General features: G+C 43.2%; 1 protein-coding gene across 1 annotated transcript in view; it reads right to left on the bottom strand.

Annotated features, from left to right (window-relative positions):
• The window catches only part of efr3a (EFR3 homolog A (S. cerevisiae)), a 125,975-nt gene that overhangs the window by 15,499 nt on the left and 89,076 nt on the right, over positions 1-21,400 (bottom strand). The window contains exons 10-19 of the mRNA XM_072363104.1: positions 19,287-19,422; positions 11,678-11,845; positions 11,427-11,541; positions 9,450-9,501; positions 7,600-7,772; positions 7,428-7,503; positions 3,192-3,353; positions 1,278-1,409; positions 1,061-1,128; positions 721-848 (exon numbers count right to left, since the gene is read on the bottom strand). Of these exons, the coding sequence (XP_072219205.1) occupies positions 721-848; positions 1,061-1,128; positions 1,278-1,409; positions 3,192-3,353; positions 7,428-7,503; positions 7,600-7,772; positions 9,450-9,501; positions 11,427-11,541; positions 11,678-11,845; positions 19,287-19,422 (1,210 nt within the window). The remainder of the gene's footprint in view (positions 1-720; positions 849-1,060; positions 1,129-1,277; positions 1,410-3,191; positions 3,354-7,427; positions 7,504-7,599; positions 7,773-9,449; positions 9,502-11,426; positions 11,542-11,677; positions 11,846-19,286; positions 19,423-21,400) is intronic.

Below are 21,400 nucleotides of genomic sequence, written 5' to 3'. Positions count from 1 at the left end.
TTTATCATTTTATTTTGAAACACATTGGAAAAACATGAAGTAGCATCAAGAGGCTAACTTTCCGGCAGACATGAGACTAGTGGACAGGTTCGTTGTTGTTTTTTTTGGTGTAGCCTAGTTACGACCGACAGTAACTGGTTTTGAGTAACAAAATGCCTGTTTAAGACCAACCGCTTGTCCTCCTTCTAACTCCAGTCGGAAGCTACATTAATTTTTTGCATTTATATTTTTCAAAAATGATTTGGCGACCCCCAGAAATCATCTCGGGACCTCAAGGTTGAGAATGGCTGATCTAACCATCCAAGCGCCTCAATTTGTTATGTTATGTTTATGCATTTAGCAGACACTTTTATCCAAAGCAACTTACAGATAGGCAGTCAGGGTAAGGGGGTCTTGCCTAAGGACCCCTATTGGAGATAATACCTTTCATGCAGGGGATTTGAACCCAGATCTCCCACATGAAAGGTGGCAATCATACCACTACACTATCAAGTCCCTAATTTAAGGGGCCCAAAGGGCACTTTATCCTTAAAAATACAGTAGTGGGTCCAAGTCTGTGGCTGCGTTCCATCAAATAAAAATGATTTCAATGTCAGAGTTTCGTTTTTAAAAACCATTTAAAGAAAAAGTAGAACAAACCCTCCTTTTCTGCCCTCTAACATACATCAGGGTGGACATGGTGAACACGTACGGTGAAGGTAAAGGTGGGACCGGTCGTACCTGTGACCTGAGGAATGTAGGGGATGGAGAGTCTCTCTGCGTTGTATCCTGGTCCTGCCAGACACTCAGCCATGTCGGCCGTTTGGAAATACAGCTGCTTGTCATCCTTGTCCAAAGATTCAGGGAGTCTGGAAGAAGACACGGAGAAAGACGAAGATCCAATTTGTCTGATCTGAAAATGAATTTGGACGTCCAGGATGTCAAGATAATAAAGTGCTCGTGTTCAAATCTGACAACAAGGTTATGGACATTATGTTTTACGTCTGCAAACAGATCCCCCGAATGCTACACACCGGATCTTTAAACCTCTAAAACTGCAGAGTATGTAGCCAATACTCACGGACACCTATCTCTGAAGATGTGCTCTGGCAGGAGATATGGAGCGTCCATGTTCCTCAACTCAATAACCTGAAGAGGAAGAACCAGAAATGTCCAACAACATAACGTCAAACTACGTCACTGCACAAGTACGAGCAAAACAGTGAAACAACGGTGTATCATCAGCATATTAACTGAACTTCAAATATTACGTCTGCCTTAAGAACCTGATGACACACCTTACTGACGTGCTGACAGAAAGGCGGGTTGGCGATCATCTGGCTCAAGAAGTTGAGGTACGCTGCCACCAGCGCCATGATGCCACAGCGAATGAACATGGGCATGTTCTCCTCGTTGATCAGAGCCATGTCCTGCACAAACCAGGCACATGTTAGAGATGGTGGAGTTTTATTTCCTCCCTTATTTCACTCGTCAGTCCTGCAGCCGTTGAATCCCCAAATATATTATTTATGACAAAAACAACACATTTTCTACAGAGTAGAGGCTGTAAGCAGCAACTGGTTAAGGATTAAACCCAATTTAGATGGTTTCAAATTATATTATTATAAATTATATAGTGAACTATTCACTCCAATTATTGCTAAATGTTCCATGTTGTGGGTTATAAATAGCAAGCTGCAAGACTAATGTTAAATATTTTGTAGGAATTTACTTGATCATTAGGTATGAAGATATTTACTTAAAATTCGTCGTTATTTAAGAAACAAAACTGCTTTTGAAGTCCTACAAGAAGGAAATGCAATGTGTGCATTCATATGTGTGTTTGTCTTTTGTCTAAATTGAGGTGACATTTGGAAATGATGAGATCTCAGCGTGATCCAGGATCCAGCGGCTGGTGTGTGCGTCGGAGCGTTTTATCTTAACACCTTTCTGCTGTCATAAAAACAGGAGGTTTCATTGAACCTGTGTGACCTTTTCAGTCTAATGACATTAAGCACTCGGCTGCTGATGCTGCTCATCAACAACAGAAACATGACGGCGGACAGCACAAATAAACCATCGTCACATCGGAGAAAATGAAGAGCTTATTCTTATGAGTGTTTCGACCTTTAAATAAAATCCTCAAGACCAAATATGTATTTGTATTTGTATTTTAGAATAGTTTATGTCGCCCGACAGGCTCTTCTGCGGCATTCAATTAAATATTGAATGTCATATTATTATTATTGTCAATATTATGTAGTTTTCTTTGATTTCTTGCATTCAGAGTTTGAAAAATCCAAGTTTCTTGTGGTCATTGAATGCAGCACTACTTACAGAGGCAGCTCTCATTCGAATTATCCCCATGGCGCCTGATATCTACGAAGCAGCCACCTCAGTTCACTCAGCAGGATAAAAAACATTTGTCATTTTAAACCAGACTGCATTTTGTTTGCTTCATGACATCACGGCGGATACAGAGCAGCCGTGTCGCCAACACGTGTGTCTCTGTGGAAATCTTCCACAGTTCAAATCATTAGAAATGGCTAAATTTTCAACTGTCAAGCAGTGCGGTTTTTTTACAAATAAAAGATTTTTATTCACGATACAGGAAAATGGTTACATTAAAGTTTCTGAGTGACGTTTCTGCCAATGGATGTAGCGATAAGCTGGTGTGGAAGATAATAGTGACATATTATCAGCCATAATACCTGCCATTTTGTCACCATAATGATCTATAAAATGTTTACTTTGACTCCATTAAATATGTGACTTTGGACTTCCTCATTACAGTCCAGAGTTGCAGTTAAATTTACTTTGATTATTTCATGATAACCACCACTTTTCCTTGTGAGAATCCATATTCTTGTAAAACATGCGGTAAAAGTTTCATCAGCAATTATCTTCCTTTTAAGCTTTAACAGACATTTTTTGGAAGTAACTGGATTTTAAGAGCAGAAATTAGCCCAAAAACCTGCACTTTCACCTTCCTTTGCTCTTACTTTGTGTAATGACCCTGATTCAGATCATAGAACAAGCAGCTCCAGTTCAAGGACAGCTAAACATCTGCTGAGAGCTCAGAAATACCCCAACGAAACGTGTTGTTTCCCACCTAATGACTAAAACCTTTGATAGCTGCAAATTAGAGAGAAATAGAAAGATCTGAGACAAACACCCTGCAGCGGTATGAATAGCGAATGCATCGGTTTTACCTGGAGAGCAATGGCGAGTCTGATGAGGTCGATGACCACTTCCTCGTTGGCCAGCTCAATAGTCAGAATGGCGAGAGTGGTGAAGAGCAGCTCAAAGTTTTTGTGGATGTTGTCGTCCTCTTTGCAGCCGAGATAGATGTGACGGTAGAGCTGCTGGCCGTGCTGCAGAAAAACAAGGTATTACCAACGTAGTAATCACAAACGTAGTTCTAAAAGATGCCACACGGCACCACTTACGTCTGCAACCCAACCCCCACAGCTGAGGGTTCGTGTTAGAAAAAATAGCAATTTTTAAGGCTTTGGTTAGTTTATGCAGCGAAACTGCATCATTTCTTGTTTCAATTCAATTCAATTCAATTCAGTTCAGTTTAATATATCGCTATAGCACTGACTCAACAACAACAGCCAACTCAAGGCACTTAAAATCAGGTCCAGCTCAGTCCAATCATAGTAGAATTCATTCCACTGCAGATCCCATTATTGTTCAATCCAGGTTAGTTCAACACAGTCCACTTCAGCAACATTCTTATTAGTGGAGGACCGCCCTCCTCCTGGGCTGCAGTCAGTTCTTTTTCACTTTTTACATTCCTGCATGCATTTCTGCTTCAGTATGCAAATGAGGGGGCTGCATCATTGAGGCTCGCTTCACAACAGAAACCAGACGTGGGGAAGGCTAGCAGTGCTAGCAGCGCTAGCGGCTAGCTTCCCAGTCAGAACAACGGCCTAAAAGCAGTCAGCCATGTAGCGTACTTTTGGTTTTAACTATATTAAGAACAGTTTAAGCAGGTAAATTACAGACTTTGGGAACACAAATTATTGCAGTCTGCTGGATAAACAAGCTTTGATGATCAGCCAATAGGTGAGCAGACATTTCTCTCAACCTTCATTATATTTCATTCTGTTAGTTGGATTTATTGGTATTCTCATGTTTTCCATCGAATTTTTTCAGATTATGTCAGCATCACTCAGTGCCGTGCTGCTTTTCTGACAACATGAGCCGAAGCAGAGGTTAATGAGAGCAGCTGCACTGACATTTAAAGTGAGTGATGACAGAGAGGGTTGGAGGCACAAAGGGTTGTCGCTAACAAGCGTTTCAATGACCTGCAAACATGTCATTAGTATGTTGGGAAACATGCTGGCATAACGACTCTGAGCTACATTATAGACGTGGCTACTGAGGAACAGCCACAACGTTCCGATACCCAAAACAGCTGGATATATATTCGAGTTTTCTGTTTAACAGACCCAAACCAAAGTCAGACAGGACTCTCTGACCTCTATTCTCTGTCTCTGAATGTTGAAGTCTTTGGAAGACATTATTGATGTATTAGCTCTGTGATTATTCTTAAAGCTCAGTGTGACTCCAGATGTGTGTGATGCAGGTGTTTCTGGGCCTCTGTTTTTACATCAAAATATACAAAAGGGTAAAGGACCGGATCCTTTAATCCTCTGACAGCCGCTCATGGTCGGCTCTCCCACCTGCTAGCATCCCTGCTAGCTGTCCATCTTTCACCATTTAACTGGATGGAAGCGAGTCCCTCGGCCCCCAGCTGCAGCCCAGTATGCTGATGAACTGTGGCTGTTTTGGTCTTAACTTTTATTCATATTTGTAATCCTTAAAATGACCTCACACAGGAGGCGTTTGTATTTCCTAAAAAACAGGGACAAGGGTGCGTTCGTGGGCAAGTGAACCCAAACCCAAACAAGCTGCAGCGTATGTGTTGATGCTAATGAAGCGGTACATCTGCCAGGGATCCGCAGTGGCTCACTAATGTGTTTTTAATAGCTGTTGGACAACAATGGGGCTCCGTGGCACTGAGGATGGCGGATATCAGGCTCTGATACAGAACCAACACACTCAAGTATGATGAAAATCATTTAAATCTTTATTTTTGTCTCCTGCGATGCTAAACGGAACATCGCTTAGTTTCAGACTTCTGGTCTGACACAACAAGGCATCCCAGGACTTTTCCTCCCTTTAAACTAGTTTCTGACATTTTTGGAAAACTTCATGCTTTACTTGAGGAAATAATCTGTTTAATCAAAAGGCGATTTAATGGCCCGCTTCTGAAAATAACATTTCATAGCTCCTCAGAGCAGCTACAGTCGCTGCGAAGGGAACGAGGAAGCTACTGTGCTGCTGAATGAAGAGATTAATCCAATTAATTCTGAATCAGTCTAAAAATAACCCACCGTGTCGGGACCTGTGCTGCAGGAGATTGCAGATCGACTCAATGAAATAAATAAATGTGCCCACTCTCGGAGCCTGGCTCGTGCATTCATACGCTTGACATGGAGGTTAATGGGAAGCGAAGGCCAGTGACTTCTATTCGCCACTAATGAATTACAATTAGATTCCATTAATGGCCTCTGGCAGCAGATAAGAGGCGGCTTCATCTGTTGTGAATACTGGGTGTGATTATCCAACCCCGTGGTTGCTCTTCCAGGTGTTTGACGTGTGGGTGAAGGCGGCTGCTCAGGTGTGATTCACATGTGAACAACTTCAACTGTGAGTCTCAGTCTGGAAATGTCATGTGCTGATGGTGACCGGGCTACTTGCTGTCAGGGTCGATCAACTCCAAAATCTTCTTAAATGAATCTGTGAGGGCGCCCAAAGGCAGCCGACGTCCACTGGTGTCAGCGCTTTCCTTTCAGGCTGGAATCTGTCCTGATACAATGTTTTTGCTCCTGCTGTTGAAGCCACTTTTACATCTTAGAAACATAATATTTACTTCACAGCAATATCTGGGACACCAGTGCCCCCCTCACGCCATTAGGATGGAGAAAAGAGCTCCAAATACAGCCAAACTTTCACAAATCCTCTTCAAACGTCATATTCTGTCTTGTGCTATTTGAATTTTTCCAGGCTTCCCTAACTACGAACACCAAAGAGACAAAGATACACTGAAACTAGACTAGGATCAGTAGCTGTATACTGAAAGGTTCTGACTGTACAGTCCAGAAAGAGTAGTGTTGCCATGGTGACTTTACGTAACTCTCTGACTGGAATTCAAGAAGAAGAAAAAGTTCCAAAATCCACACCGTCGAGCTCCACTAAAGTTTCGTATAGTCTGATGAGCCACAAGTGAGTTGTGTGTCCCGGAGTCTGTATCAAAGACTTACTGGGGTTTCAAATAGCAGGATATTTAATAATCCATCTATACATCGGTTCCTGCAATAATAAGTTTCTCCTCCATGGTTTTTACTCTCTCGCTCTGCCCTTTTCCCTGATTTTCCGCCTTTTTTCTGCCATTTTTCTGCCATTTCCCGCCTTTTTAATGCCATTTTCCGCCTTTGTTATGCTCTTTTCCACCTTTTTTGGCCCTTTTCCACCTTTTTCTGCCCTTTTCCGCCTTTTTTCTGCCCTTTTCCGCCTTTTTTATGCCATTTTCCACCTTTTCTATGCCATTTTCCACCTTTTTTCTGCCCTTTCCACCTTTTTCTGCCCTTTTCCGCCTTTTTTATGCCCTTTTCCACCTTTTTTCCGCCTTTAGAATCCAGATCAGCTGTGTTGCGTCACTGCTCATTTGCATAAAGTTGAGCCTCTCTCAACTTTCGAAGCTCACGACGCTCATGAAGCTCACAATGCCGGCCGCTCATCGACGCCAGCTTACATTGAAAATGAATGGCAGCTGGTCGCCTCGGCCACTCAAGACGCTTTTGGTGTGAGCGCCTCTTAAGGGGCAGAATTCTACCCCCAAAAAATTCATGGTTAAACACGGTGGTGGCAGCACCATCCTACGGGTTGTTTTGCTGCCAGTGGAACCGGTAGATGACACAAAGGAGGTGCAATAAAGAAGGACAAGCTCAGAAGCCTCCAGTTTAACCTCAAACCATCAACTTTACAGTTGAAATTTAACCGCACGAGTCAGAAGAAGCAGAATGACCCTAAAGACCCACAGAACCTGGCTGAGGAACGGAAAACGCACCCTGACATCTATGCCAGGACACAAGCACATTTAACTGAACTCTACTAGTTCTACCAATAAGAGCTCTCTGACATCCAACCAGAATTAAGCAAAAAGCTTGTTTATTTTGACCAAAAGTGTCTGTTCAAGGTGCCAAGTTGCATGTACTGACCGGAGTCTATGTTAGAGGGTGGAACAGAAGGTAAAGTTTAACTAGAGCCGGACGCTCTTATTCAAAGTAACTAAAAAACTTAGTATTATGGACTAATTGAGGTGTTGGTTAGATAAGAGGAGTGACCCCTGCAGGGCAGGAACTTAGACGTTTTACCTTCTTCATGAACGCTATGTCTTGTTTGGAAATCTTCTCTCTTTTAATCTTGAGAGCTGCGACATTAGGGATGATTCTGTAACAAAGAGACACAAAACCTCTGTACTGTGACATGGGAACCACTTATAGAGACGTTAAAGCTGCTGGTGCAGACACCCAAAATGCTCCGTACCTGATCCCTCGCAGCTTGGCGCGGTTGTCGTGTCGGTCCAGGATGTTGTGCAGGATCTCCAGCACCAGCTGCCTCAGCTCGCCGTCCTCCATCAGAGAGATGGAGAAGAGCGGCTCCAGGAAGGGAGGAGGCAGTGCGGCGGCCATGGACTTGGACTTAAAGCCTGAGGTCACCTGAAGAAGAGGAGAGGGGTGAAGAAGAGGTGAGAGCCAACATCACAGCGTAAAGCCATTAACAAGCAGGAGACGCTGCTGCTGAGAAACAGAAAGGTTGCGTTCACAAGCAGCTGAAACTGTCCAGATGTTGACCTTTTCTGTGCTGAGTGGCCATGACGCAATGACTTAGGATCAATGCGAACAGCAGCAAAAAGCTCAGCGACTCACATGATGCAGCTGAGTTTCAAGTAGCTGCGGTTGGACCCGGGGTCGGTTCAGGTGGTGATTCCAGGGGAGAGAAGGCCTAATATGTTTATGTTTATGCATTTAAACAGACGCTTTTATCCAAAGCGACTTACAGGTAGGCAGATAGGCTAAGGGGGCCTTGCCTAAGGACCCCTACTGGAGGTAATACCTTTCATGCAAGGAATTTGAACCCAGGTCACCCACACGAAAGATGGAAATCATACCACTACGCTATCCAGTCCCTAATATGATCAAACTCACACCTATACGACTCATTTCCAGTATTCCTCCTGTGCCCGGCACGCCCCCCTCCCAGGATTTTATGTTTAGTGCCTCCAGGTGTGTTCACACCTCACAGAAATCACAGCAGCCAGTGTATCAGCTTTAACCTTCACCCCTCAACCATCTGGGCTTTGCCCCGTCACCGCAGTTTGCACACAGACACCCACTCTGACTGACCCCCCCACAGCCCCCCGCTCAGCCCCATCTGCAGCTGCACGGCAATATTAATACTGTAACCTTTCACCCCTCCTCCAGCTGCACTGGGAAGCAGGTGGGGGCGAGCCGAGGGGAGCCGAGGACAGAGGGCAGCTATAACGCTGCGTTGGAGCGTGCACGGACCGCCGCAGTGCACGAGGATGGGACCGCCGCAGTGCACGAGGATGGGACCGCCGCAGTGCACGAGGATGGGACCGCCGCAGTGCACTGTGAAGGCTTTCAGAGGCATGAGTGTGCAGATGTGAGCCCATACATCAGTGTGGGGGTGTTGGTGCCACCTGTGCCTCCTTATCTCAGTAATGGGAGCCTCTTACAGGAAGATGACGAAGGAAATGACTTCACAGACACTTCTGATGATTAGAACTGACTAACAGAGTATATAAGGAGAATTAGCTGCAGCATCAAATGCTTTTCCTCTGAAAAAGGTTAATATCTAAATGCTGCACTTGTTGCTGAGTGGACACTTTGGGTGTGGGAGGGACAGTGATGTCTCCTGTGTTTCTGTTGTTTAAATGCTAATGCTAGCGCTGTTTGGGAATAGTTCTTACCTTCATAAAACTGACATTTTATAATGTTTGAAAGGTTCAGATGGCAGCCAGGTTTTATGTGTTTTTACTTTTACACAAAGCACCATCTTGATAATTTCAGCTAAAAAGTAAAGAACTCTAACTCTATTTAAGTTTTTCTACACTGGAATATCCATCTCTGTTTTGAGGAGGTAACGCTGCAAATCTTCCTGAAGAAAAATAGATTTTGTTGCATTCAAACCTATTTAAAATAAGACTTTATGCTGTTATGGTTACAGAAACTGATCTTGGCTGCTTTCAAGGATGAGTGAGGAAAAAACAACCAGAAATCAGTCAAAACACACATTTTTACTGTAAGCAGCTCCAGAAATGGTTAATAACTGTTCACACCTGATGAAGTTAGTGGTTAAAGAGAAGGACTCACCATGATGAGGGAGCTGAGCAGCATGGTCTGGATCCGCTTGGTACCCTGATGCCTGCGTCACACAAAACAGTGACAGTCAGCAGAAAGGCGACAGTCTCTTTCATTTAAGGTTAGTAGAACTCAAGCACGGCTCGTTAATGATGGGGGGGCATCGATCCTGGTCGCCGTTCAGTTAGAAAACTGTTGTTTAACCACAGTGGGCAGAAGAAAGCAGCACTGGAACAAGGCACCACCAGCAGATGCTTTAAGTTTCAGTGCATGATCGTATTCATGATGGCATGAAACTCTAAAACTAACAGATTTAAAAAGAACAGATGGGTCTTTGGTGGGTGGGATGCTTCATTTCCATTTATATCTCTGAGCATTTGTTGCTGCAGCCAGTCCAGTGGCTCCAGTTTGGACGCGTCTTCTCTTTGGTTTGTTCATTTATGTCCAAAGACCAAAGACAATCGCCTGTTTCTGCCTCCAGAGGATGAACATTCAAAACTCTGACATGAAAGAACCATCAAAATGTAGCAGAAACTAATTCTCCAGATGTTTTTCCTCTCTTACGGCCACCAGCAGATGCTTTAAGTTTCAGTGCGTATGATTCTTATGATTTTACATGCAACGCACCAAGCAACAACAGCTTCTTTCTGTCAGACTCTCGCACACTGCAGCTTTACTGCTGTTTCATCCCTGGTCTGACGGTCATTAGAAAGCTTTAAGTGGTTACCCACACGTCTCCTGAGTCAGTTAAGACCTGCTCACTGTTAATCAGACCCAAGAGGTAATTAAACCGTCGGATAAATGAAGCAGTAATGGGGAAATAATAAAACTTTTCACAATGGTGAATTCATCAAGCTTCAATCGACTAACTGACAAGTCAAAGCAATCCAACAACACCGGAGGTGATGGTTTATCCATTCATCCGTCCAACTAACACCCTTCAGTCGACCCATGTCGACATAGTCAGATTCTCTCTTAAAGCACTTTGGTTGAAATTCTCAGTGAGGAACTTTTAGGGTAAAACTTAAAGGGGAATTTTTAGACCTACACCTTAAACCTTATTTCTGGCATGAAATACGTTCATCTGCTCACCGAGAACAGTTTGGTGAAAGTCGGCGTCCTTCAGAAGATATTTAGATAACTGGAGATCCATATAACGGAGTGAACGGGGCTTAGAGGATGCAGCCTCTAAATAAGGCATTATCTGTCTTTATTTCACCAATACTTTAAGAAGAATGGATGAACGAACGTGTGCTATAGCTCTGTTAGCTCATAGCTGCTGTTATGTGGCTACTTGCAGCTATAGGAGAGCTAACGGAGGGATTTCTACACAGGCACTCTACTGGGACCACTTCATCCACACGCCCCCCTGCAGCACAGTTCATTCACTCCGGTAAGAACGTCCATCTTACTCAAAGTCGTCAAAATCTGATAAATATCCTGCCATGTTGCACAAAACTATCAGCAGCAAACTCTGTGTGAAGTTAGCCGACTGTCACAGAGCACGGAGTGAATAAACTGTGCTGCAGGGGGGCGTGTGGATGAGGTGGTCCCAGTAGAGTGCCTGTGTAGAAATCCCTCCGTTAGCTCTCCTATAGCTGCAAGTAGCCACATAACAGCAGCTATGAGCTAACAGAGCTATAGCACACGTTCATTCATTCATTCTTCTTAAAGTATTGGTGAAATAAAGACAGATAATGCCTTATTTAGATATTTAGAGGCTGTATTTTCTATGCCCTGCTCTTTCCAGTTATGTGGATATACACGATCGCGAGTTATCTAAATATCTTCCGAAGGACGCCGACTTTCACCAAACTGTTCTCGGTGAGCAGATGAACGTATTTCATGCCAGAACTAAGGTCCAGGTTTAAAAATACAGGAGTTCGCCTTCAAAGAACAGACTGTATGTTCAGAGCCAAACGTATGACTCGTGGAGGCTTCTGGGAGCTGACAAAGTGGGAACCCTGGGGTTATGAATGTGTGACTCACCCAATCTTGACGGTGTCCAAGGTGTGGCAGGGAGTCCCGTACACTGGCACTTTGCCCATAACGAACATCATGACTTCAGCTCGCTGGTAATCTGGCAGGTTTCCACCAAAGAAGCCTGGAGGACGACACGTGAGACGAGTCACATCTCAAAGACTTTTGGGCAAAGTTTTACTTGTGAAAACTACAAACTTTTGATGACAACGAGCAGCGACAGACTACATACGATGCATGAGACAGAAAAGCTGTCGTACCGATGGTCTGGATGATGGCGTTCTGAACGATCCGCTCTTCGCTCTCTTTGCCGCGGACGGATGAAACGCTGCTGCCGGAGTTTCTCCTCGAGGTCTCGCCCAGCTCAAAGTCCACGCTCATCCTCAGGTGTTTGAGCAGAGTGTTGAAAACCTCCAGCACCGTGGGACCTGCCGCCACACCGACCAGCACATTAGGGTAAGTAGAGCTGATGGAACCAAAGCGTTTGGCAGTTTTCACGTAGTTTAAAGGTGGATTTAAATTTAATAGAGAAAGAAATATGCCTAAAATATGTCCTTCCAAAAGATATTCAGCTTAGCTGACTTCAGAACCTTTCACTGAAGCATCTTTACGGTTTAAAACGTTCTCCTTTTAACCTCCATTTGACAGCATCAGAGTTGGATTCTTAAAAATTCACTTCACTGTCATGTTTACACAGAGTTTGAGCCTGTTGCTGGCTGCTAAATGAGCTGAATGTAAGAGGTTAAAGTGAACCTGCAAACTCTCTTTATCAAAAATCCAGTTAAATAACATTCACTGAGTTCTATTCAACCGAGCTCTGCCTTCTGTTACCGTAAACTGGTCGTGGTGTGGAAACTATCACCTCATGTTGAATGTAAACCAGATAAAAAGATGACTGTGGGTTTTAGAAGGACCAGGAATAAGCTAAACTCTATCTACATACAGGGAGAAGAGGTGGAACACGACAGACACCCGGCTGTTTCAACAGACTAGACAAGAAATACAACACAGAGTGTCTACCAGAAGGGACAGAACAGACTTTAGTCATGAGGAAGTTCCTTCAATGTCTCTTTCCAGATGTTGTATATCTTCTATAAGACAGCGGTGGACAGTGAAACCTGCTTAGCAGCATCTGTTGGGACTCAAAGAAGCCAAATAAACTGTTAAAGAAGGCTGGCTCTGTGCTGGGGAACAGTCCCAAGAGCTGATTGATCAACAAAATGGACCGATTAACAGCACGGTATGTTCAGTCAGAGGCTTCTTCAGCTGTGTTGCAACACATAACGGGACAGGAAGTCATTTACTCTTGTCATTTGTTAAAGTTTTTACACTGAAACAATATAATTTCCCTTCGGCGACTGATCAAGTGCTACTGAACTGAAATATGGGCGAAATAAAGATATCTTCTTTATGCTGTACTTTCATCAGTAGCTTTAAGTTGCATTTAACAATGATTTGTGGTATTTTTATAAATCAACTGAAACTGTTTTGCTGCAAAGGTGCTTTGGTAAGAGGAAGCAACCCAGTTGGCTTCAGGTCTGATGGTGCCGGCTGGAAAAAAAAAACAGTTAAATGAGTAATAATACTGAGGTTTCATGGCAGGTAAGAAAATATATGAATGTAAAACCTTTTCGTGGCTCCTGAGGCGTTTCTTTTGTTGTGAAACTGAATTCAGCTTTTCAGAGCCTGCAGATACCCGACACAAACTGCAGCAAAGGGCAGTGCTCAGTTCCACACTGTGGTCCTAATTTACTGTGTCACAGCAAGCAACACCTCAGATTATCAGGCTGTCGGTGCGGACCGGTTCATCCCCCACCGCCTGTGGCCCGGCGAGGCCTCAGCTCAGAACAGACCGAAGCACTGAGGACCCGTCATTTTAAAACACATGGGAAGACATGTTGCCTGCAGTCTGTACGTGAAACTAGGGTGGCAACATCCTGTGAAATCCATCTGCTCACCAGAAACAACACAGTTTCCTTTGGACTGTTCCTTTAACTTTTACTTTCATCTTTACTACACAACGAACACCAAAACTGAGCTAAGAGACCCAGGAAAGCAGAAATATAGAATAACCACAGTATCAAAGAGCCGTCGAAAAACACAAAATACATACAATTAATGGACTTGTATTATTGTTTAAGGTTGTTTTTCTGTCAGGTAGAGATGCACCTTTCAGTAATTCATTCAAATAAAAACAACCTCAACATGTTCCTGAGGACTGACAGTTTTTGAGGTGTTTCTTTGGATATTATCATTCAAGTCCAGCCCGTAGCTCCATAGAAGATCTTTTAACCTGATTTAAGAAACAAACCATTAAATTAGCGTGTATCATCTGGCATTTCTGCGTTTCTGGTCACTCTACATGGGTTTGGATTGACTCTGTAATAACTGTTGGGTTTAACCGGAGTCCTATTGAGTGTGTGTGGCATCAACATGCATCTTAAATCCATAAATACTTCAATTTATCTCAGTGAAAGTATCTGCCACATGGTGTGCCTCACGTTTTAACCACCCAATAAAACACTCGTTAATATAATCAGTTGGATCGTTATTTTTTTACAGCGCAGAACAAAACTGAAGACATCAAACTATGAGTTTTCAAAGTGTGAACTGGCTCATCTCAGACCATCTGAGCTGGGTTAAGGTAGCGCTCTGTTACCCTCACTGAGCCTTAAGATGCGTTTAGGCTCATCGTCCTGATGATGGGACCAACTGAGCCAGAAGAAGTTCAGATGGAAAAGTGTTGCTCCAATCAGACTTTAAGTGGCACGATGTAGTTCTTTGTGTTTCTTATCTTCTTCTTGGACTTCCTCAGTGGTGGCTTATTTAACTCCACCATGAAAGCCGGCTTTACCCCGGTTTTGTTATGTTTATGTTCATGTATTTAGCAGACGCTTTTATCCAAAGCGACTTACAGGTAGGCAGATAGGGTAAGGGGGCCTTGCCTAAGGACCCCTACTGGAGACAGTACCTTTCATGCAGGGGATTTGAACCCAGATCTCCCACATGAAAGGTGGCAATCATACCACATACTATCCAGTCCCTAGTTTTCATGTCGGCTCGAATCCAAGCTGCTGCTGCTGATTCTTCAGTTCTGATTAATATTTTCTCTACAGAAGAAGGAACTCTCGGAGCAGCTCCAGAGCTGCTACGGACCCAGTTCCAAACGAAAAACCATCTTTTTTCATTTTGATGGCAAAAGTACTCAAGCTGCAGCCCCAGAAAACTTAAACTACAGCATTAAAAACCCAAGTGAAGGACAAACCAGACCGACTACTGTGAAATCGCAGAGTCAATGTAACGTACGGTCTGCCTGATCCAAGGGGGAACAGTAAAATCTGAGCTTTAACATAGATATGAAGGCGTAGTACCAGTTTAAGTGCTTGAGCTTAGTATTATGTCATTTTTTTAAATATCAGCAGTTAGATTTGTGAGCAAAATTACAGCTGAAGCTGTATTCACAAACACTGCTGTCAGATGGATTTATAAACCCTGTCGGGCGTCTTCTATCCTTCACCAGCTGTGGTTTAGATGCTCAAAGCAGCAGTATAAGTCCTGTTTGCAGCTCCGTTTATAAATGCGGTTCGGTGTTCCATAGAGCGTTCGCAAACACCGACTGCTGTTTAAAACAGTGCTCGTAAATTCAGTTTGTAGGAAAAACAAGACCAACACGGTGATCTGTAGATAAACTGTGGTGTTGGACAGAAAATCAGCACTTTAAAGCAGTGGTTCCCAACTGGTCCGGCTTCAGGACCCACCATCATTTGTTATGGACAAGCTGCGACCCGGGAACTTTTTTAACATCTCAAATTTCTTTAATGAAAACATGTTGCAGTTTGAAGCTCACATAAAATAAAATATCACAGTGTGTCAATAGACACAAAATTCAAGTTTAACGATTTAAACGACGATTTAAAACAAACGTAGCTTTTCTTCTATCTGTGAAATGGCCAGAGTCGATTAGCATTACAGGGCATCGTCGCCACCTGCTGTTTAGGAGTGTGAATAGCATGCATTCTGAGCCCTTGAAAATTAAAGCATGGTCATTTTTCCGAACTCTTTTTTTCCCCCAGTCAGAGTCTGGCGACCCACCAGTTGGGAAGCACTGCTTTAAGGGAAGTGATGTAATGACCTGGCTCTGTGTTAGCTCTCTGGCCGGGTAAATCAAACCAGTTCTTAGCTGGTTCTTGGTGAGAAGTGGCTCTAAAATCAGCTCTGAAACCACTTTGGTTGGTATTTGTCTTCCTGTTCTGGTCCATTTGAACCAGGAGTAATTGGGTGTTTTGGCTCTAAAGACATCCTTAACTTGGCGACCCGGCTGGGATGGCTGGTCCCCCCACCCACACCATCATTTGATCCAAGGCAGCATTGAAGCTTTTTCTTTTTCTGTCCCGTAACCCTCCTATGTGAACCGGACTTAGTGCCCTACGAAGCTCGTTCAGCCCACTTCAACATTTAAACTATGAGAAACATAAAAAGCTGAACTTCTTCAGGAGCTTTGATGTCTTCATTTTGTTTCACACTCTGGAAAAGAGTGAAAATGACACCTTGATGGGGAAAGTGGATGTGCTTTATTCGAACTATAAGTGTGTGCTTTGTGTTTCTGGTACATGAACACAAATATGCTGCTGAGTGCTTGTTAATGCCAGCTCACTGTGGGGGGGGGGGGGTCATCTGCATTTTCAGTTCAGTCTAACTACATGGTCATACTGTACCGAGCCACAGATTAGGAGGAGTTTCGCTTTCAATGCTGAACACGTCGCTTTTTCTGGACTCTTGGATCATTCCTGTCCGGATGGAAGTGCCCCCCCCCAGACAGAGACAGTAAAACAGGTTGATGAAAGCAAAAATGATTATGATAAAACACGTTTGTTCCCAAGTTAATTTAAATCAGTTCCCTCACCACAGCCGGAGGTTTTCACCTTCATTTAACAATCAAATCAAAATAACTTCTCGCAGCAAATGATCATTCGTTTTCCGTGGATTTGTTTCCATTCTTCCTTCTTCAAGGTGACAACCTTCATTCTTATTCAATTATCATATAATTAGCACACACAAACACCAAGACGGAAAATGGCACTATCAGAAACACTCCAGCACCTGCTGAAACACCTGTAATTATCTGCTGTTATGTTCAGGTTAAAGGTCACGGGGGACCTGAGGTTTGTTTAATGGAATAACCTCAGATTTGAGATCACACGCAACAGAAGTGCTCAAAGTTGGAGACCACGTTCTTCACTGACCTCTAAGAACTTCCATATTTCCCTTCATCTGTTTCGCAGAGATGTGTCAAAATGAGTTTCATCCTCTGCTAATTAATTAATTAAATTTGATACTTTAACAAAATGTTTTCTTCTCCAACTCACCGATATAAAAAGCCTTAATTGAGACACCCCGTGATGTGGGAGGTGTTTCCATTAACACTTCTGAACCCTGACATTTTCTTCTCGACTTAATATAGCACATTTAAAATAAGAGACTCATTATTCTGAACCGAATGGTTCACATTAAGCAAAGCAGCAGCTTGAGAAGAAGAAACTTAACTCCAGGATGTCGATGTTTCTGCTTCTGAATGTCTCTGGGTTTTAAAATCTAAGTATTGTATTTTTTACCACGATGGCAAAGCTCCATTTTAGCTGAATCTTTGGTGAGATTTAAACTCCAAAGCTTCCACTGAAGGACGAGGGTCGGAAGTCGTGAGTCGCCACCACTTAAAGGCACGGATAATCTCACATTTTTTAAGGGTTGCATGTTGCTTAATGCAGTGTTCTTCAACCCTGGTCCTCGGGACCCACCGCCCTGCATGTTTTCGATGTTTTCCCTGCATGTTTCCTGCTCCAACACACCTGATTCAAATTAATGGCTCCTTATCAGGCCGCTGCAGAGCTTGATGACGAGCTGATCATTTGAATCAGGTGTGGTGGAGGAGGGAAACTTCGAAAACATGCAGGGCAGTGGGTCCCGAGGACCAGGGTTGAAGAACCCTAAAGCAACACTAGAAAAGTTTGTGAACCTTAAAACTACACGATTGTGAAGTACATTGTGTTTTGTGATGCCCACCCGGGGGCTGAAGGTACCGCAGTTCACGACTTTGGTTTCCCGCCCTGCATCACATTGTTCTTCTTACGGTCTTTTGACATTTTCGTGGATGTTTGGTGGCGTCTTCGTGGTCTTTATGTTCCTTTCTATGGCTCTACATGTTCGTTAGTTTTATGAGAGACATGTTAGATCTGTAGGTGGACTTTAAATATCAACGTGGAAACTCTGTTCGGGGTGTTTTTATTGGGTGTTTATTGGGCATTTACTCTCATATGAAAACAAACGTAGCTTTTCTTCTATCTGTGAAATGGCTGGAGTCGATTAGCATTACAGGGCATCGTCGCCACCTGCTGTTTAGGAGTGTGAATAGCATGCAGTCTGGCGACCCACCAGTTGGGAAGCACTGCTTTAAAGGAAGTGATGTAATGACCTGGCTCTGTGTTAGCTCTCTGGCCGGGTAAATCAAACCAGTTCTTAGCTGGTTCTTGGTGAGAACTGGCTCTAAAATCAGCTCTGAAACCACTTTGGTTGGTATTCGTCTTCCTGTTCTGGTCCATTTGAACCAGGAGTAATTGGGTGTTTTGGATCTACAGACATCCTTAACATGGCGACCCGGCTGGTATGGCTTTCTCTATTGCGTGAGAAACATGTTGGTGTTGACTGGATCTTTTAGTGAAGACATATTCGTGAATTTCGAACAAATTTTTTTCGCTGAGAGTTTAAAAGAAAGCAGCAGAGATGTTCCAGTGCATTCTGGGAGCAGGATCCCATTACTTAAAAACTAACGGTCGTCATCCTCCTGTTACTGTTTCAGAGAGGGGAATCTTTCCTGATTTCAAACTTCATCTGTGGTTACGAACACATTTTCTTTGAGCTCGGGGAGTCTAACTTATCTCTTTTAAATGTCTCTAACAAGAAAACAGAAAGTATGAGTATAACTTACAGATTAATTACAGCTCGACACAGACTAACTGGTGATATATTCAATCAGCATACGTGTATTAAGTGTAACAACCCCAAACTTACTACATTTACACTGTTTTGGGTGTATTCTTGTAGCTCCAAGCTTCAACACCATGAACCCATGTATAATAATATATTTCTACTCTTTCAAGCATGTGTCTGCAGTCGTCTCTGCAGCTGATAAATAAACTAAATTTAAATGTAATTTAGCCTCTTTAAATCTAGGCCAAATACATATTTATTTCAGATGGCTTTTAATACCCAGTACTATGGTGACTCTTTTATATTATCTTATTCAATTTTGCTGTATTTTATTGCGTTTACTGTTATTTTATTGTTTTGTACTTATTCTTTTATTTATTATCTGATGTAAAGCACCGAAATGGATTGTTGTAAAGGGCTGTATAAATAAATTACAATTACATTTTAAATCAACACGACTTTGACCCCCCCTCCTCCGTTTTCATCCATGTTGACTTGACAGCAGGTTTCATCCTCATCTTTGCTGACACTTTGTTGAATATCTCTGCACATTATTGCCATCTGTGGATGTATATAGTGTGAAACCAAAGGCTCCAGTGGGATTTCATTAATTACATTTGGAGGTCAGAAACTCCACATTGCACCTATTAAAGCTGTAAGCGTGAAAATCCTAATGTAACATCAGAGCTAGGTGATGACTGTTTGTATTGTTCTGTTTCTAACAAGATTTACATAAACATTAACTTATTATATACTTTGTGGTTTAAATGTTCATTACAAGACATGAAATTAGCATCGAGTTAACGGAGCATGATAAGTTAGAAAGTAAATATTTTCCCCAGTTACTGATCCTACAAGGGGAAGCAGTGGCTCTCTTTAACTCACCCACAGATCCTTTGGCAGCGATGGCCACCGTCTCCAGCAGGACCTGGACGATGCCGGCTCTGACCCGCGGTGTGTTCTTGTTGTTGGTGTCCAGGTGGTTCAGGACCTGCTGGATGACGTGGTGCGAGTGCTGAGCCTGGAAACAACAGAGAAACAAAGAGGATTAAAATCAGAGCCGAAAAAGAAGGACACAAAGTTTCCAAGAAAAAAACGGCTGCTTGCTAACTCGTATTTTTAAATGTTTCCTGTAAAAATAGAAGCCAGGAGGCTGTTTGGTCAGCTCTACTGACCTTAAAAATATGACCCATCATTCTAGTTTAATGGTGACTTTAAATGGCTGAGATATGATCTTTGGAAACTACGAATTCAGACTAAAACAACAGCCAAAAAACCTAAAGAAAAGCCTTCAAGCAGCTCTTTAAAACTCTTATTTCAGCTAAACAGGCCAATTTGGACTTGTATCATATCCGTCTCTTTGTGGGAATCATATAAACCAAAGGAGGAGTTTGTTCGGAGGAGGAAAAGCTAGAAATGCACTCAGTTTCAAAAAATCACATGAGTGGACCCTTTGACAGAGAGCTAATGAACAGGAAATGGAGGGACAAGAGGGATAAAGTCAGTGAGCTCTGGTAAAAACAACAATTTACAGATGTAGCCTCTCCCAGAAAGGCTAGTTTTCAGTCTGAAAAGTGATGAAAGTGGATTGTTTTGCAGCCACAGACCTGAAATGGGAATGTGGATGTGATCAGGAAACCCCCGAAATACTTCGAAACATCCACATTTCACACTTCCATACAATTCCTACTTGGAGTGGGTAATCCACGCCTTTCCCACGCTTGCAGGTGCTAATCTTTATCCCATTGCTTCGTATTGGGCCACAAACGGTCCCAGTGCCTGCAACTTTGAGTTATTTATGTAATCGATCCATAACCTATCCGAGGTCAGGTCACAGAGGCGACGTTTAGTCCCTCCAACGAGTGCTGGGTCTTCCCTGGCTGCTGCATTCAGCTGCAACTACTGCTTTAAGACTTCATAATGTTAAAGATCAGTCTAAAATATTAATGAAAAGAGCTTTTTTTCCGCTTTAAACTGGCAGCCGTCCATAATGTCCGACTGTCACAGCCCACAAGGGTGTCAAAAAGAGAGAATATATTTCTCATTCTTACTAATTTTTAAAGAAAATAAAAGTGAGATTAGCTCCTGAATATAGAACGTTGGCTGTCGCTCTTTTAGATCATTTCCTGAAGTTGCTGAATGTGACATCAACCCGAGGACATCGGCAGCGTGTTTCAGGGATGGATTTTGATCTTTCTGACGGCTGCCGACACCGTCGATTCCTTCTGACAGCCGACTGTTCGATGGGTGCGTTTGTTTTTCGTCACTTTTAGATCAAAGAGGTCTCATGGCAGACAGACGAAAACCTCCCCCGGTAGATCAAACAGTGGAAACTTTGCTATAAAACACTAAAGATGTGCCGCAGCACGTCCGATTCACCTGGGAGTGACCAGTCAAACAAACAGTAGAAAGATAGAAATTTCTAATTGATGTTGGTTCAAACCATCCTCAGGAGGATCACAGCCCAAAGACTGACGTCTAGTTTAGATAAAACTCTGAACAATACTCTTTTTACAGTAAAATACACCTGTTAAAACAAGGCGTTTGATTCCTTTCCAGGTACCAGAAGCGGCGTGGCTCCCTTCTGTGCTCTGGAACGGATCATTGCTTCAGGGGACAACCCTGCAGAATACTATCCTCCAGGCTGTGGTTGGCCACAGTCTCTGATAAGTATGCCTTTCTGAGAAAAACATGTTATTTTCCTAGGCAGCGGGAGTCAGCCCCACACAGCCAGACTGAGAGTGAGAGCTGCCAGAAGTCATGCAGACTGGTGAAATCAATCCATGTCCTCTAGTTCTATCTGCAGGTCGCTGCTCTTATCAGTTTCAGAGCGTCTATAAGGGGCACTATGAAGGGTAACCAAGCGTTTTAAAGCATATTTCTGGGCTGTGGTCAGAGAGCAGTGCTGTCAGCAAACAGCCACTCTGGTGTCATGTTTAAATCCCCCGCTGATCAGAGCTGGAGACGACAAAAAGCCACAACTATTCCAGTCATTTCAC

Source organism: Leuresthes tenuis, unplaced genomic scaffold, assembly GCF_036924035.1.
Source record: "Leuresthes tenuis unplaced genomic scaffold, fLeuTen1.0.hap1 SCAF_14, whole genome shotgun sequence".
In the NCBI taxonomy this organism is placed as follows: Eukaryota; Metazoa; Chordata; class Actinopteri; order Atheriniformes; family Atherinopsidae; genus Leuresthes; species Leuresthes tenuis.
This window is presented reverse-complemented; position numbering and strand designations above follow the sequence as displayed.